This window comes from Gallus gallus, chromosome 2 (assembly GCF_016699485.2).
Source record: "Gallus gallus isolate bGalGal1 chromosome 2, bGalGal1.mat.broiler.GRCg7b, whole genome shotgun sequence".
In the NCBI taxonomy this organism is placed as follows: domain Eukaryota; kingdom Metazoa; phylum Chordata; class Aves; order Galliformes; family Phasianidae; genus Gallus; species Gallus gallus.
In genome coordinates, this window is record NC_052533.1 from 148,977,433 (window position 1) to 148,994,506 (window position 17,074).

Below are 17,074 nucleotides of genomic sequence, written 5' to 3' on the forward strand. Positions count from 1 at the left end.
TTTTTGGTAAGGTGGCAGAGCACTGGAACAGGCTGCCCAGAGAAGTTGTGGAGTCTCCATCTATGGAGATATTCAAGACCCAACTGGACACCAACCTGTGCGACCTGTTGGAGGGAACTGCTTGGGCAGGGGGTTGGATTCAATGATCTCCTGAGGTCTTCCCCAACCCCTGTGATTCTGTGAAGCTGAACCAGCGTTTGTTTGAAATCTACGAGAATAATATGAAACGAGTAAATACTTGACAAAAAAGGAGCTGGCTCCAGTAGCCTACGTGTGCCCTTCAGTTTTCAGTTCAGGGCTATGAAGATGGTGAAGGGCCTGGAGAGCAATAGGAGTGAGGACTGGCTGAGGTCCCTTGGATTGTCCTGCCCAGAGAACAGGAGACTGAGGGGAGGCCTCGTGGTGGCATGCAGTTCTTCATGTTGGCTGGCAGCTCCTCATGCTAGACTGCAGCTCCCTGCTGGTGGCCCACAGCTCCCTATGTTGGCCTGCAGCTCCTCATGTTGGCCTGCAGCTTTCTATGCTGGCCTGCAGCCCCTCATGTTGAGCTACACCTTCCCCATGGCACCCTACAGCCACAGGGCTGCTCCAGAGCTGCTTTGACATTCATTGTCTGGAAACACAACCAGCAGCTGTCCAGGCTGCAAGGGATGGCACAGTACCACCTCTGCATCACTCTGTCAGTGATTTCTCTCTGTATTTTTTCTTCTTCCATTTTTCCCCTTACCGCCCTGGATCCACTGCCATTCAGCAATGGTTCATCACACAGTTCACAATAGGTCTGTGATGTTTCCCACATAGAAACATGCCGCTTATCTGATTCTGATTCCTTACAGCAGCAGAAAGGGCAAACGCCATCAGTAAATGACAACAAATCCAGGGTTTCATCCTAGGTATGCAAGCCTCTCTATGGACATGTGCTACTGGGACAGGAGAAAAGGCAAAATGGCAATAGCTGCCACTTCAGCCAAAGGTTGGTATTTCCCTGAACTGCCACCAGAGACCAGGCGAAATCCATTTATCATGACTGTACTCAGCCCCAGCGAGGCTGCTCCTCACGTGCTGCATTCAGGATTGAGCTCCTCACTACAGGGAAGATTGCTTGGAGAAGAGGAGGTTGCAGGGAGACCTCATTGTGGCCTTCCAGTACTTAAAGGGAGCGTATAAACAGGAGGGGGAATGGCTGTTTACGAGGGTGGATGGCGATAGGACAAGGGGGAATGGATTAAACTGAGACAGGGGAGGTTTAGGGTGGATATGAGGAGGAAGTTTTTCCCCCAGAGGGTGGTGATGCACTGAACAGGTTGCCCAAGGAGGCTGTGGATGCCCCATCCCTGCAGGCATTCAAGGTCAGGCTGGATGTGGCTCTGGGCAGCCTGGGCTGCTGGTTGGTGACTCTGCACATAGCAGGGGGGGGTTGGAACTCAACGAGCATTGTGGGTCTTTTCAACCCAGGCCATTCTAGGATTCTGTGACGATATTAAGGTCCTGGAGCACATCCAGAGAAGGGCAGCAGAGCTGTGAAGGGTTGGGAGCACAGCACTGTGGGAATGGGCTGGGGGAGTGGGATGGTACAGCCTGGAGCAGACCAGGCTCCGGGGAGACTTCGTGGCCCTCTCCAGCTCCCTGAAAGGAGGTTGGAGCAAGATGGGGATTGGCCTCTGCTCCCAGGGATCAGTGACAGGATGAGAGGTGATGGCCCCACACTGGGAATTCAGGTTGGATATTAGGGAACGTTTCTTCTCAGGAAGAGCAGTGATGCAGTAGCACAGCTGCCCAGGGAAGTGGTGGAGTCACCATCCCGGGAGGTGATCCAGAGCTATGGAGATGTGGCACGTGGGAAAATGGTCAGTGGGCACAGGGGGATGGGTTGGGGTTGAATGTGGGGATCTTGGAGGTCCTTTCAATTGGAGGTCCTTAATGATTCCATAACTGCACCGAAGTACAAGCCAAGGAAGCAGCTACACTTCCCCAACTTGCTCCTCTGCCTCCCTTGGTCCCATCTGTGTTTCTACCTATGTGGCTCTGAGGAACACACTCAAATAAGGACTGACGCCATTCCCACCTGTTTTCCATGGACCCTATACAGCTATCTTTTAACAGTCTCCTGATCCTGCCTGCTTTTCCAAATCACAGTGAATAAACACAAACTATTACAAAGAAACAAATGCTGCATTCATGGGCAGGCTTACTTTCCCAGTAGCTGCCAGGGATATCTGAACACTGCCCAATAGATCTGGGACAGCATCCAGCGCTGTGTCCTGCAAGCTGCCAATTAAGGGTTTTCAGGGCCTGCTCTGAGCAGGGGCACAGCAGGCAGAGACAGCAAACCTGACTTTCACAGGTTTCTGCTGGCACAGCATGGAGCTGCTGCACTTCAGAGCTGCTGAAAGACTGAGCTGTTTCTCCAGGCATACCCAAAGGAGTTGGGTTTAAGGATGTTATTTTGAGAAGGCAGCGGTTTTCTGCATGCCCAGACATCTTTTTACATGCACATCTGGAGGCAGGTATGTGTCTGATCCCTAAAGCTTGAAGCTTTAAGTGGGACAGGGTTGACCACAGTGACACAGAAAAGGTAAACGTACAATGAATACTTCCCATCTGTATTTGGACAGAAGCACGGTGATGCATCCATATCACAAAGAATCACACCCCAACAGGAGCTAAAGAATCCATTAAACACCACCAGTATGGGAAATCCACTTAAAAAGCCAGAAGGACTAAATAATGTGTACCCAAGAGCCCTAACAACTGGCCAAGACCTCCAATATGCTCATAGAGTCGTTATAGAACTCTGGAACCTTGACACACTGAAACAGCATTTCTGTGGTGCTGCTGGATTGCAACTTCCATGGGACGATGCCTGCGATTACCTGACAGTCATCCCAGTACCATTCCCAGAGGGGTAACCCAAAACCAGTACACAATGCCTCTGTCCAGGCAGACAAATAATACTCACGTCAAGCAGTTCAACCTTCTGGAATACCTCATTGTCATAAACAAACAGACAAAAACCCACCACCACCATCGTTCCATTCCTTGGCCAGATGCTGAACTTGGCTGATAATGTAATACAACAAAACTAATAAGCAGACATTGGTAAAACTTGGTGCTTTGTATCACCAGGCGCTCTTCCTGACACTGTGGGATGTTGGTGCTGTGTGCCCATCACACGAGCTGAGAACCAAGCACTGGTCACCAGCAAAGAACCACGAGGTAGGTGGGGTTCTGCAGAGCTTTTATCAGGCCTGATCTTATTCCAAATCACAGAGTCATAGAACCACCAGAGAATGGTTGGGTTGGAAGGGACCCCAAGGATCACGCAGCTCCAACCCCCCACCACACACAGGGCCACCAACCTCCACACTCAATACCAGCCCAGGCTGCCCACGGCCCCATCCAACCTGGCCTTCAACACCTCCACGGATGGACGGGGCATCCACAGCCTCTCTGGGCAGCTGTTCCAGCACCTCCCCACTCTCTGAGGAAAGAACATCCCCCTCACATCCAACCTCAATCTGCCCTCCTTCAGCTTAACAGAATCACCGAAAAAAAATCCAAGTTTTCAAAAAAATTCCAAATATTCCAAATCCCCAACGGAAAATAATGGTAATTGTTGTGTTTGAGGGGAGGCCAGGATGCTTCAGACACAGGAGGGAATGGGACAAGACAGAATGTTTTTTATTTTTCTTTTTTAATGCCATTCATGACTTCCTAGGAAATGATTATTCAAAGAGATTAACAGCATTAACAGTCCAGAAATCCTAAATCACAGATTACAAGGAGCTGGGGAAATACCAGTAAGGAATCATCATTTCTTACGAAGGACTGCATTATATCATCCCAAAGGAAGTCCTGCATGCTCACCATCGGAGACGTCTTTGCACAGACGTCACCCAACTCCGTGTCTTTTCCCAGGAACACCTCTACAAAACAGAGCTCCTCACAAAGCCACACACTGGGAGCCAAGGGCTCTGACTCACCAGGAAAAATGAGAAGAGCTAAATATGTGTCCTTGGTAAGCAGTGACTTGTGAGAACACGTGGCCAGGCTGAAAATACCCATGAGCAAATGGAAGGTGAGAGGCTGCTGCATGAGCTGGTGAGAACCAAGCTAAAAATGAACAATGGAAAAAGGAACATGGAGGAAAGGTCCTGCCCTGGCAACGAAGCTGAGCTGAGGGTTTTCTGGCTGTGATGGTGCTCAGTTGTCCTTTAAGATGGTTTGCTAGTTAAGGACAGCAGAGGTGCCCTGCAGTGCTACGTGCTCAGCTGTGCTCCTGTACAGCCCTTGGGGAGGCCCCAAGACAATGATCCAAATCTCAACAAGTGAAGATGACAGAAAGGATGCAATTTATTAAATACTCACATCGATGGTGGTTTTGGAACCATGAATAAGAAGCCCTCCAGGCACATACAGGTATGATTAGTTCTTTCGTTAACGAATTTCAGAGATAAGGATTTAAGGAACTCATCACAACAGGCATCAGGGCTTGCCATAGCAATGGGAAGGTCAGAAGTAAAATATGGATCCCAAATGGAACTGGGCTGACTGCACCACAGTACAGAGTCCTTCTGGAAATGAAAATATTCCACTTCCTGGACAGACAAAACCCATATTGCACACATACACAGAGCACTGAAACATCTCTGGAACTAGAAATAGGACAAAAGCCCAACACATGTATGTCCTGGGGATGCAGATAGAATGAGTGACGTTGACATGCATTGTTCTTTTTCTTAAGTTCTCTCTTCAGAGAGTGGGGAGGTGCTGGAACAGCTGCCCAGAAAGGCTGTGGATGCCCCGTCCATCCCTGCAGGCATTCAAGGCCAGGCTGGATGTGGCTCTGGGCAGCCTGGTCTGCTGGTTGGCGACCCTGCACGCAGCAGGGGGTTGGAACTCAGTGAGCATTGTGGGCCTTTGCAACCCAGGCCATTCTAGGATTCCATTCCATTCTATCCTTCTACAAAGCCTATTTTCCAGAAGTGCCAACCTATCACAGTTTTTGCCCCATTTTGGTTCCTGGATCACAGTCAGAGATTACATCCTCCATCACAAGGTCCAAAACTACAAGTTGTCTTTTTCCAATACTGACACGATCAGAAAATGCTGTTCAGGTTGCAAATACAAACCAATGTTTAAAGACATGCAAACACCCCATTTACTTCCACAGAGGTTACTGACGTTTGTTGCTTTGGTCCAATGCTGGGCCTAAGCAGTGAGACTTCTATCAGGTAAATATGTCCTGTTCTCCTGTTTCAGAAAGGAAGATCAAATGGTTCTATTGCTTTTTTTGTTTTGTTGTGTTTGTTTGTTTCTATTAGAGAACCAGGAAAGGAAAGTCCAGAAGTACCCCCCAATTGAGTGACACAGGCAGGCTGGCAGCAGATGTACTTAACAACTCTTTGGTCTCTGTGTTCGCTGGTAACTGCTCACCACACAGCCCTCAAACATTGGGTTTGGCAGGAGGGGATCAGGGAAGCAACATTCCTCCCACTGTAAGCAAAGATCAGCTCTGGGACCACCTGAGGAACCTATGGGTCCTGATGAAATGCATCCCAGAGTCCCAAGGGAACTGGCTGATGTGGTTGCCAAGGCACTCTCTATGATATCTGAAAAGTTGTAGCAATGAGGTGAAGTCCCTGGTAAGTGGGAAAAAGGAAACATCACACTCGTTTTTTACAAAGGGTAAAAGAGATGACCCTGGGAACTGCCGACCTGTCAGTCTCACCTCTGTGCTGGGAAAGATCGCGGAGCAGACACTCCTGGAAGCTGTGCTAAGGCACATGGCAGACAGTGAGTTGATATGGGAAAAACAGCATGGCTTTACCAAGGGCAAATCCTGCTTGACCAACCTGGTGGCTGTCTATGATGGTGTCACTGCATCAGGGGACAAGGGAAGAGCCACTCACATCATCTACCTGGACTTCAGTAAGGCCATTGACATGATACTCCATGACATCCAAATTGGAAAGAGATGGATTTGATGGATGGACTGTTCAGTGGATGAAGAACCAGCTGCAGGATCGAGTCCAGAGAATGGCAGTCAATGGCTCCATGTCTGGATGGAGACCCCCCCCCAGGAGTTGGTGCTGGGGCCAATACCCTTCAATATCTTCATCAGTAACATCAACAGTGGGGTTGAGTGCACCCTCTGCAAGTTGCTAGCACCAAGATGTGGGATGTGGAGACACACCAGAGGGCTGGGATGCCATCCAGAGGTGCCTGGACAGGCTCAAGCAGCGGGCCCAGGTGAACCTCATGAGGTTCAATAAATCCAAGTGCAACATCCTGAACCATGACAGGACTGCTCCCTCAAAAAACATATCCTACTCCCATCAGATGAGCACGTGCCATGATTTCTTGCATTATACAAGATAAGTTTAATTGTCTTTTCAGGGTTTGGAATGTGCAGATCACATTGTGAGAAAATCAGGTTTTCAACAGAAGAACTTGAAGCGTGATGGTGTCCTGATAGGCACACAGTGGTCCCACCCAGCAAACAAGAGGCTACAACACAGAGGTCCAAGTAGCAAAGGCAGCACTGCAGCAGTATCAGGAGAGGAGGAAGGCTGTCCTGAGCAGCTCCCATAGGGTAAGGCTGCTCCAAGGAGATGACCCGACTTGCTCCTGGCTCCAGAGTGACATAAGAGCAGAGGAAGCTGACAGGATCTTTTCCACCATCCACCAAGGACCTCTGAACCACAACGATCAGCCCAGCTTTCTCCTAGGGCCCCCCCAAACACAAGAATGACATCATCTATCTGTGAGACACCGGAAAAGAATTTCTTACAGTAAAGGTTGCCCAGTGAGGCTGTGGATGCTCCCTCCCTGCAGACACTCGAGGCCAGGCTGGATGGGGCTGCGAGCAGCCTGGTCTAGCAGGAGGTGTCCCTGCCTATAGCAGGGGCTTGGAACTACGTGGTCTTGAAAGGTTTCTTCCAACCAGAACCACTCTATGATTCTATGGAGGGAAATTACCACCAAACCCTCTCCAAACGGCCCTGTACAGCTGGGAGAACGCATCACAGGAGAAGCAAAAACATACAAAGCTCCTCAGCCAACACAAATTGCCTCTGCAAAGCACCTCTTGGCTCTTCAACAGAGCACCTGAAAATAAGACACGTTAAGACCAAGCAAACACAAGGGAGGACACCACTATTATTGCAGACAATGCAGCACCAGGCAGAACTCGGGACTCCCTTTGCACTGCCAGCCTCCATTCTCACAGCAGCTCTTTTGGGACTATTTCTTAGAATATCCTCTGAAACCAAGCAAAATTCAGTTGCAACCCCCTGCCTTCAAACAGCAGTTTGATATACTGCTTCACACCTCCAGCAGCCTGTATTAAACCATAATCAAAACTCAGTATTTTCTTTTAAGAGTTGCATAAAAATAGACAAGGATTGTGATCGCAGCACTGTGAGTTTACAACCATCTGCTCCCCCAAAGCTAGTCTGCTATGGGGCACCTTCAGCCCTCACTCACCTGGAGGATCTCCAGTATTTTGTCCTTGGGAGCTGCAGCACCACCTCACACCCTACATGGCACTGCACATCGGGGCCACAGATCTGTACAAAGAAGGAATGGCACTACAAGGACATCAGAACAACGTGGGGCCTCTGACCAGCTGCCCTCCCCAGAGGTCTCCAAGAAGCCCTGAGTGCTTCCATCAGATGCAGGCAGAGCACAGGCAGGAGACAAGGTAGGGCAGGCAACGTGCCTGCTGATACAAGGCTGAGGGTTCCTGGCTACTGCATGTGCAGTAACCTCCACATATAGACCTTGAGGTGCAGCAGTGCTCAATGAGGAACAGGAGCAGTTCCCAAACGGGACCAGGAAGCACCTGCAGTGAGGTGCTGCCTCTGCAGAGTAACACGAAGAGAAATGCAAGAAGTATGAACGTGTTTTTCAGTGACCTACAGCTAAAGAGGACACAGTAACAGTGCACCTGGTAGGAGCCACCTCCCATGTCACTGTAAGCAGAAATAAAGTATCTGACATCTCCCTTCCAAAGCTTTCCTCCAAAACTAAGAAGGAAGAGCCTCCATCCCACACCTGATAGAGAAGCAGAGAGGTACATTCATGGTCAGATAGGCCAGCAGCTCAAGTACTGAATACGTGGATCTGACACGACTGTGCTGTCCCCAAGGGAAGCATCCTCCATGCAAGCAGTTCCTACTGACAGTGTCTGCCTCCTGCCAGGGGCAGCAGCATTCTGCCTCCAGCAGCTCTCTGGGAATACTACCTGCAGAGAATCACTGATCAAAGGGATTAAGCAAACCTGCTGAAAACTTGTGTTTAAAAAAAAATTAAAAAAAAAATCAGGAAAATAATCACAGTCAGAGGATAAGCTAAGACAGCAAAACAGCATTTAAACCAGGGTGCAGAACACGACTCGTGACAGGGGCTTTACAGCTCCTCCAGTGCCACCTACACCTTTCTGATGTCCCAAAGCACTGCACGAGAACACCTGGCGGCGGGGTGTCCGTGGGGGCTGCGTAAGATGCAAGCACCATTAACTCACTCCAGTTCACCTTCTTCATGCAACGGCACAACACCTGGATATCCATCCTCTGCCAGACCCCACAAGGTCATCCCACTGCAGATCCTGGAGCCCTCTGCTCCTCCTGGGCTGCCATCACTACTGAAAATCTGTATGTATTTTCTTCCACCTCCTTCCTCAGTGCAAATGGGAACTGAGCCTTCCACCTGAGACCCCTCTGCTTTTTCACATTTCTCCCATCTCAGTCTGGATCTGCAGCAGCCATTCTCACCTCAGGGATGGAAAAGGAGGGAAAGGAGCAGGGAGAGGAGGAAAGCAGAGGAAGAAACAATCATGGTGTTGGTGATCGGTCAGGTCCAGAAGCCACTTGACCCCAATAGATCAGAGTTCCCCTACAACGAGGGGTGAGCCTGGGAAGCAAAATCAAGCAGACGGAATGATTTTCGGCAGAGAGAGAACAGTGGGAGTGGTACAGACCTCTTCCTCCTCAATGCGAGCAGGTTCAATCAGCAGATTATTGGCTTGATCAAACGACACCCCCTGTTAGGACAGGAACCAGCAAAGAGGCATGCGGATTAGTGGAGCATCAACCAAACCCACCACCACAACCACCACCACCCAACACAACACACAGACGCACACCGCTCTGATAGGGCTGCCCACGAACACCGAGCAGACCCCGCTCACACTGCTCCTCACAGCCACCTCCGAGCCAGGATGGGGACAGGGCTGCTCCCACTCACAGCGTGCAGCACGACAGCACGTGTTGGCCAACTGCAAGCTGCCTCCTAAAGGCCTCGCTCCGTCCGTGCCGACGCACTGAGGCTGTGGCCTCCGAGTTCAAAGCTGAGCACCGTTAGCTGCCTTCACCCCCCCTGTACAGAGCTGCAGGGCGAAGGAGGAAGGATGGGACAACCCAGGAGAAATGGCTCGTGGTGCCACCTGGTGGCCCACAGAACGAGGCTGTCCCAAACCCAACTGCATTGCCCCCATCTATGAAGGGAAATGCTTCTGGTGGGACAACGCACCCAGGGATCCCACTCCCAAACACAGGAAATATGCTCCCAGATGCAGGAATGTCCCCTGAAAGCCAGCTGTCCTGGTTTAAAGACCTTGCATCCTGCATGCACTGGTCTGCCTCCTTCCTCACTGCAGGAATTTCCACCGGGACACTGATCCCCCACATTCCCACCTCATCAGCTCAGGAGGAGAGCTCATATCTGGAGTGGGCATTCAGTCCAGCCCAAGCAAATGAGAACTGTGGTTCCCAAGCAGAAGGCTGAGCTGGTAACAGAGATAACTTTTCCTAACAGATACCAAATGAGCTTTGAGTACCAGCTTGAAACAAGCCTTTGGGTCAGAGCATTTCCCCACCATGGCAGGTGTGGATGCAGGGCACTCAGGACAGCTTCACACGCTCTCCACAGCAGCAGCCACAACGTCTATTCACTCTGAAGAACTTCACAGGCAGCAAAGGAAACTGCATACCTCATCCCTAAGGAGCAAACATCAGCTCAGACAGTGAGGCAGAATGCAATGAGGGAAAGGTTCCTAAGGAAACCCGAGCACAGGAGCCTTCCCTGTGCAATCTGAACTCCAGGATGGGGTTGAAATGACCCCAACAGTCTGGAGCACACACAGTAACAGCAAAAACAGGTTTTACTCCAGCATATTCCACCAGTTCAAACCTACACCTCACCCACACGATCTGCTGGTGCCATACAATATGATGGAGATCCGCCTGCATCCCAACCTCTGCTTCCCAAGCACACCTCATAAAACCACCATCAGTTTCAGCAAGAACTGCTCTGACCTCACAGTGTCTCCTAGAGGTATATTCCTCTGTCACTATGAGCACCTCCCTCCAGCAGGAATCTGTGTGCCTCTAACCAAACAAACGTGGTGGGGGTTCATCTGAGCAGAGCCAAGGACCTCTCAACTCATCAGCCCCCAGCACGACCAGGAAGGACCCCCGCTGTCCCATGCAAATGGGGAACTCCACAGCAGAAGCTCCCCCAAGTATCATCCACACTTCATCAGACAGCACCCGTGCTGGGGCAGGCACAGGGTAGCACTAAGGAGAAGGTGCTGCAACCTGCTTTCACAGCACAGGAAGAACTGTGGCGTAAAGGCAATGGTAAGCAGCCTGAACCCAAGCTTGAGGTTAGGTCCATCCAGACACACAGCTCCTCCTATTGCAAACAAGGTGCAACGAGAGCAGGTGAGGACATGGAAAGGAATGGAGGAACTGTCAGCAGTAAGAGAACTGCTCTTGCAGCACAGATCACAACATCACACGTAACAGGCAGCGTGTGCTCACAGCACCAGAAGTCAGACACAAACAGCAGCGTGGCACAGCTCAGACAACTAACTGCAACAGCCCCAGGATGAGCTTCAGCTCTCCCACTCTGAGCACATCCCTACTGAAGTGTTGGAGCCTGCAGTGTTTTCACTGGTGCCACATCAACCTGCTTGGCAGTTTGGAGCAGAAGGGAGCCCTGGCACCCTCCGGTCCTCTCCTCCCACAAGACCTTACCTTCACTGATGGCTGAGCAGACAAAGATCCATTCTTTCTGTCATCCTCATCCCACGCTTCCTCCTCATCCTCAGGCTCCACGTTGTTGTTGCAGCCTCCCAATTCCTCCTCCTCTTTGGGGACTCCATCACTGTTCAGCCCCTGCAGGAGCGCTACCACTGCCTCCGGTTTGGGCAGCTTCGTTATCTTGAAGTGTTTCTTATAGTGGGGCGTATCCTTGCGGATGAGCCTCTGTTTCTCCACTGGGAACGGCCGCTCTTCGTCTTCATCTTCATCCTCGCTCCTTATCAGTGTGTCCTCAGCAAAGTGTACAGTGGGCTGCAACAGCAAAGGCCCAGAAAGGCTGTGAGCCTCAGATAGCAGCCAGACACCTGCTCTCCCTCCAACACCAACACAGGCAAAGCCAGAACTTCTGCTTTTATGCTACAGAAGATGCAGGAATACATCCTAGTTTCCCTCTAACTGCTATTACCCATTCCCCCCCCCCCCCCCCCCCCCCCCCGATATCAGCACCTTCACCTCGACACGTCTGTCAGTTCCATGAGCACCCAAAACTGTACACCTGATATCCCCACAGTCCCTGTCTGGCTCCCATGTATCCTTCCTAGTCCTCAATGAACCCAGCTACACCAGGACCCCCAGATCTCTACCTGCAGTCACACTCCATGCCCTTTGTTTGCCCCCAGCACTGCTCAAATCACACTGTACAGCCATTCCCCATCTTCTCAGAAACTTTCAATCCTTCCAGTTCTTAACAAGATTCCCCCTGCAGCCCCCAGATTCCCACCTCATTGTATTCCACTTCCACGTCTTCATCCTCCTGGACAACCGCTTCCTTATGCTCTTCTTCAGCTCTTGGCTTGGCCTCCTTCTCCAGCTCCTGCATCTCCAGCACCTGCCCGTTTGGCCGGCTCCTCTGCCTTTCCTCTCCCTGCTCCTCTGCCCTGCAGTCAGCAGAGACAGTGCTGTTGGAGAGGTGGGATTCCTCGCTGCGGTTGGATGTGGCGCTCAGCCTCTTTTCCTGAGAAGATGACAGATGGTAAAAGTCAAGATGGAAGCCCAGGCAAGGGGTGGTGCATGGCAATGAAACTGCTGCAGAGTGGAATATCTCCCATTGCCCACAGCTCCACCTGCGTCACCACTGATGTGGGCACTTATGGTCAGCATCACACCTGTGCAGCAGTGCACCATCCCCCAGTACCCTGGTCCAGTCTTTATCCAGCACATCAATGAGTTCCTCTCCCTGCATTATGACAGAAGTAGCACACAATTCCCCTTATGCCCTTCTCTGCATCCTGGCTACACTTCCTGCCCCATCTCAGCAGCCCAGCTGACCCATGGTGGGTTCTAACCCATGGGATGCAGGCAGTCCATGCTCAGTCTGTTCCCACACCTCACAAAGTGTTTTTTTTTCTGCCCAGCTTACAAACACAGCCTTCCCATTCCCCAGGTTTGCTGAACGTTCTCTGTAGTACTCCATTTCTTAGCAAACAGCACTCACTTCTGAGCTGGATGAATTCAGGTCTGTACCAGGTTTTGCAGCACAGACCTCACTGCGCCGAACTTCAATCACCTTCTTCATAACCTTCAGTTCACTGGGATGAGGGGTTGCTCTGCGCTGTAAGCCCTACCAAAGGAGAACACACAGCATGGGATTTCACAGTGAGAGCAGCCCTAAAAGCGTGTAAGTTCAAACCACATGTTCTATCAGCCCAGTGGAGCCCCAGCTGGATGTGACCCAAACGTCACAGTGCAGGACCTCATCTGGGCTTCTCTACCGTTACCATACAGCTGAGAAGAGGAAAGAAATGGGAGATGACATTACAAGCAGCAGCAGAAAAGCCATCTCCATGCTGGAAGGACAGATGCAAATATGTTTTACTCGAAGGATTCAGATTAAGAAAACCTCTCTTCACAAGACAGAAAAAAAAAAAAGGAGAAGATATTCTGCAAGAGATTCAAACCAATAAATATTTGCTGTAAACTGAAACTTCTGTCCCTCCCTTTGCACCTGTAGTTAAAGGAAAATGATCTGCCATCCTTTTTGAGTCTGTCTGCAATTACAATGTGGTGCCCATGCTTCCACAGGAAGGCAATGAGCTCCATGAGCTCCTTACCCGCCTCTCAGCTCCAGATTCCTCCTCATCATCTCCTTTGGGGTCATCCAGAAACTGAATCACACTGACTCTGTTTAAGTTCGTGTCCGTCCAGCTCTCATCCACGCTGTTCTGCAAAAGGTTCTCTGCGGAGAAAGACAGCAGAGTGGGAGCTACTCTCTGAACACACAGGGTTGTGGGCTTGGATGAAAGACAGCCCTCAGCCTATCGGGACACTCCTATCTGCCCACAGCTGAGGGCTCTGAGGGCATTGGATGCACCTCCAGATCTCACCTCTGTAGGTGGCAGCCTGTACAGAACCTACTGAAGGGTTCAGGCTCACATCTTAAGGACCAGAGGAAAAGGTTGGGTGAAAGCACAGATCAGAAGCACTAACATAGTTATACTGCCACGAGAGGAAGCAAACTTCACAGATAATGCACTACGCAGTCAATAGACACAAGCAGAAGATCTGAAGACAAGGCTGCAGCACTCTCTTGCTTTTAGCAATCTCTGCCTTGCAAAGTTGGCATCAGCCCATTAGGAGTCAAAGTGCACTGCAGCTACTGCAGTAACCAAGAAAGGGGTAACCAGGCAAAGAGAGGTTTGTGGTCTCTCCTCTACATCACCCTCCAGACTGATGTACACAGCGTTCATAGAGCAGTCTCTTCACAGAACCATGGAATCGCTCAGGTTGGAAAAGCCCTCAAAGATCACCGAGTCCAACCACAACCCAACCATCCTACCCCAACTCCAACAGCCCTCCGCTCAATCATGTCCCTGAGCACCACATCCAGACGGCTGTTAAACACAGCCAGGGATGGTGACCCAACCACCTCCCTGGGCAGCCCATTCCAGTGCTTAACAACCCTTTCTGTAAAGAAGTCTTTCCCTGATATCCAACCTAAACCTCCCCTGGCACAACTTGAGGCCATTTCCCCTCGTCCTGTCACCTGTCAGCAGTGAGAAGAGACCAACTCTGCCCTGCTGCAGTCACCTTTCAGGTATTGGAAGAGAGCAATGAGGTCTCCCCTCAGCCTCCTTCCCCAGACCAAACAGCTGCAAACCAAACCCCTCTTACCCAGGCTAGGTGAGGGCTGCTGGGGAAGCAGGTAGCATGTGAGAACTTTTTCTCCCGTCTTTTCATCATCCTCTGTCTGGAATTTCAGCATGGGCTGGGATTGGTTTTCTGCCAGCCACAAGGCTTTCAGGTTAAGGTTCGTCAAAGCAAAGGGCAAATTCTGCAGCCTGCAAGAGAAAGGAAGAAGGGTGGTTAAACTTATTGGTAAAGATGAAACCCACTCAGCTCCAGACTGCACCAGGTAAGGACAGAGGGAGTCACTGCAGGTCCATCACTTCTGCACATGCAGAAGCAGCGATTCATGCTGCACATGGCTCTGCCACAGCCACAGACTGGACCCTGCAAACACCAGGAGCTCAAAGCAGAGGACAGCCCCTTCAGTTGTTTTAAGTGAACGTTTTTGAACTCTTCTACCTGCAGCCTCTGAATTCTATGCTTTCTAAATAGCAAAGCCTCAAATCCATTGCACTGCTGCATGGGATGTGGCACTTGGCAGAAATTTCACCTTCCCAAGGTTTGAGTACAGAAACGTGGCATGAACCAGATGCAAACTGGGAAGGAAATAGTCTCCATTCCTGCACCCACTGCAGTACAAACAGCTGTTTGCTCAGGCTGTGCTTTGTACATGTCCACTACTTGGACTGAGTTTTATTCTGTAGATATTGATAGTCCCAGGGAGACACCTGAACAGCACAGAAAGCATTGGTAAAACCCAGGCCACATTGCCAAAACAATGGAAAAACTAATCTGGCACTGAGAAATATGAACCAGGTGTGCCCACTGTAGCTCTCAGCTGTATGTAATCAAGCAAATAGAAACACATTTGTATTGGCAAAAAAACTGAGAGAGAGCCCAACCCACTGCAGACCACTGCCAGGGGCTGAAGGCAGAGCAGTGCTGGGTGGGAAGCAGCCAAAGCCGCTCTCAAGTGTGCATGTTGTGATGAGGACTACACGTGTGTGCACTCTGAGCGAGGAAAGTCAATAAGAACAGGAAGAGAAGGGGGTTCTCTTCTGCTGCACTGAGAAAAGCCCAACAAGAGGCTCCAGAGGCACCTCTCAGTGCCTCAAGCCACAGCAGCATCTCCTGCACACCATAAGGCTTTGGCACTGATTACCTGAGGATCGATGACACTGCACTTCAAAATCTGGAGGCCTGAATACAGCGGGACAGGGATTTCCCCACATTTTGTTTCACACACAGCAAAATTCAGCAACACTCAGCAAGTCTGCGGATGACACCAAGCTGAGCTGTGCTGTCAATACGTTGGAGGGAAGGGAAGCCATCCAGAGGGACCTGGACAGGCTGCAGAAGTGGGCCCATGAGAACCTAATGAGGTTCACTAAGGCCAAGTGCAGGGTGCTGCAATTGGGTCGGGGCAATCCCAGGTACTGATACAGACTGGGGGAAGATCTCTTTGAGAGCAGCCCTGCGGAGAAGGACTTGGGGGTCCTGGGGGGGCGAGGAGCTGCACATGAACCAGCAGTGTGTGCCTGCAGCCCTGAAGGCCAACTGTGCGCTGGGCTGCATTAAAACAGGGGTGGCCAGCAGGGAGAGGGAGGTGATTGTGCCCCTCCACTCAGTTCTTGTAAGGCCCCATCTGGAGCACCCCCAGCACAGGAAGGATGTGGAGCTCTTGGAGTGGGTCCAGAGGAGGCCACTAAGATGATCAGAGGGCTGGAGCACCTCTCCTATGAGAAAGGCTGAGGGAACTGGGCTTGTTTAGCTTGGAGAAGAGAAGGCTGCAGGGAGACCTCATTGTGGCCTTCCAGTACTTGAAGGGCACTTCATATAAACAGGAGGGGGAACGGCTGTTTGTGAGGGTGGAATGGCGATAGCACAAGGGGGAATGGTTTTAAACTGAGACAGGGGAGGTTTAGGGTGGATATGAGGAGGAAGTTTTTCCCCAGAGGGTGGTGATGCACTGAACAGGTTGCCCAAGGAGGCTGTGGATGCCCCATCCCTGCAGGCATTCAAGGCCAGGCTGGATGTGGCTCTGGACAGCCCGGTCTGGTGGTTGGCGACCCTGCACACAGCAGGGGGTTGGAACTCAATGAGCATCGTGGTCCTTTGCAACCCAGGCCATTCTAGGATTCTAGGATTCTATGATAAAATGTCCCCACACATCTCCCCACCCCCAGATGGGTTCTACTTAATGTTCAAGTAACACAGAAAATGCAAAAAGGGAGACAGAAAATTGGAGGGACACACAGTCTCTTTCAGAGCCCTACGCAGCCCCTCCAAACTGCTGATGAGATCAGCACAGACAGAGTGTCTCCCAAAACAAACCAGGACCCAGATCGTGGCACCTATCTGCAGCAGCCTCTTTAGAATCAAAGGCTGCAAAAGACCTCCAGAATCAATCCCAACCACCAACCCATCCCCACTGACTCAAGTTTCACACCTCCACAGCTCCTGGGTGATTCTACCACCTCCCTGGGCAGCTGTGCCAGTGCCTGACCATCCTAAGAACAGCTCGGAGGTGCCCGCGGACACTTCGGACACCCACAGCCTTTCACCCTCCTGTTAACCTGTTTCCTGCCACGTCCAGGACGTGCAGCTCAGTGGTGTTGGCGAGCTCTGCTGGCAGCAGGGCCAGGCGGTTGTCTCGCAGAGAAAGGACGTTCAGGTTGGCGCAGCCCCCAATCTCAGCTGGAAGGGACGTCAAACGGTTCCGATCCACGTTCAGGTTTGTCAGCTTGGTGAGCTTCCCAAGGGACTTGGGTAAGGCCTAGGAAGGACACAATGCAGAGGCTAATAAAGGACAGCAGAACGGGTATAAAGCTCTCTTTACAAGGAAAAAAACTTGTCCTAACAAAACAAGACTCCAGCAATTCTCACTACAGCGTCAGGAC

At 51.0% G+C, this 17,074-nt stretch overlaps 1 protein-coding gene across 50 annotated transcripts in view; it reads right to left on the reverse strand.

The window, feature by feature from the left end:
- SCRIB (scribble planar cell polarity protein) overlaps positions 1 to 17,074 on the reverse strand; it is a 104,752-nt gene that overhangs the window by 63,281 nt on the left and 24,397 nt on the right. For 47 of the 50 annotated variants that reach the window (XM_040696222.2, XM_040696221.2, XM_040696217.2 and 44 more), the window contains exons 10-16: positions 16,751 to 16,950; positions 14,220 to 14,386; positions 13,160 to 13,284; positions 12,544 to 12,669; positions 11,830 to 12,063; positions 11,043 to 11,360; positions 8,984 to 9,046 (exon numbers count right to left, since the gene is read on the reverse strand). In XM_040696222.2, the coding sequence (XP_040552156.1) occupies positions 8,984 to 9,046; positions 11,043 to 11,360; positions 11,830 to 12,063; positions 12,544 to 12,669; positions 13,160 to 13,284; positions 14,220 to 14,386; positions 16,751 to 16,950 (1,233 nt within the window). The remainder of the gene's footprint in view (positions 1 to 8,983; positions 9,047 to 11,042; positions 11,361 to 11,829; positions 12,064 to 12,543; positions 12,670 to 13,159; positions 13,285 to 14,219; positions 14,387 to 16,750; positions 16,951 to 17,074) is intronic. The other 3 variants (XM_040696220.2, XM_040696184.2, XM_040696178.2) reach the window with 1 other exon arrangement.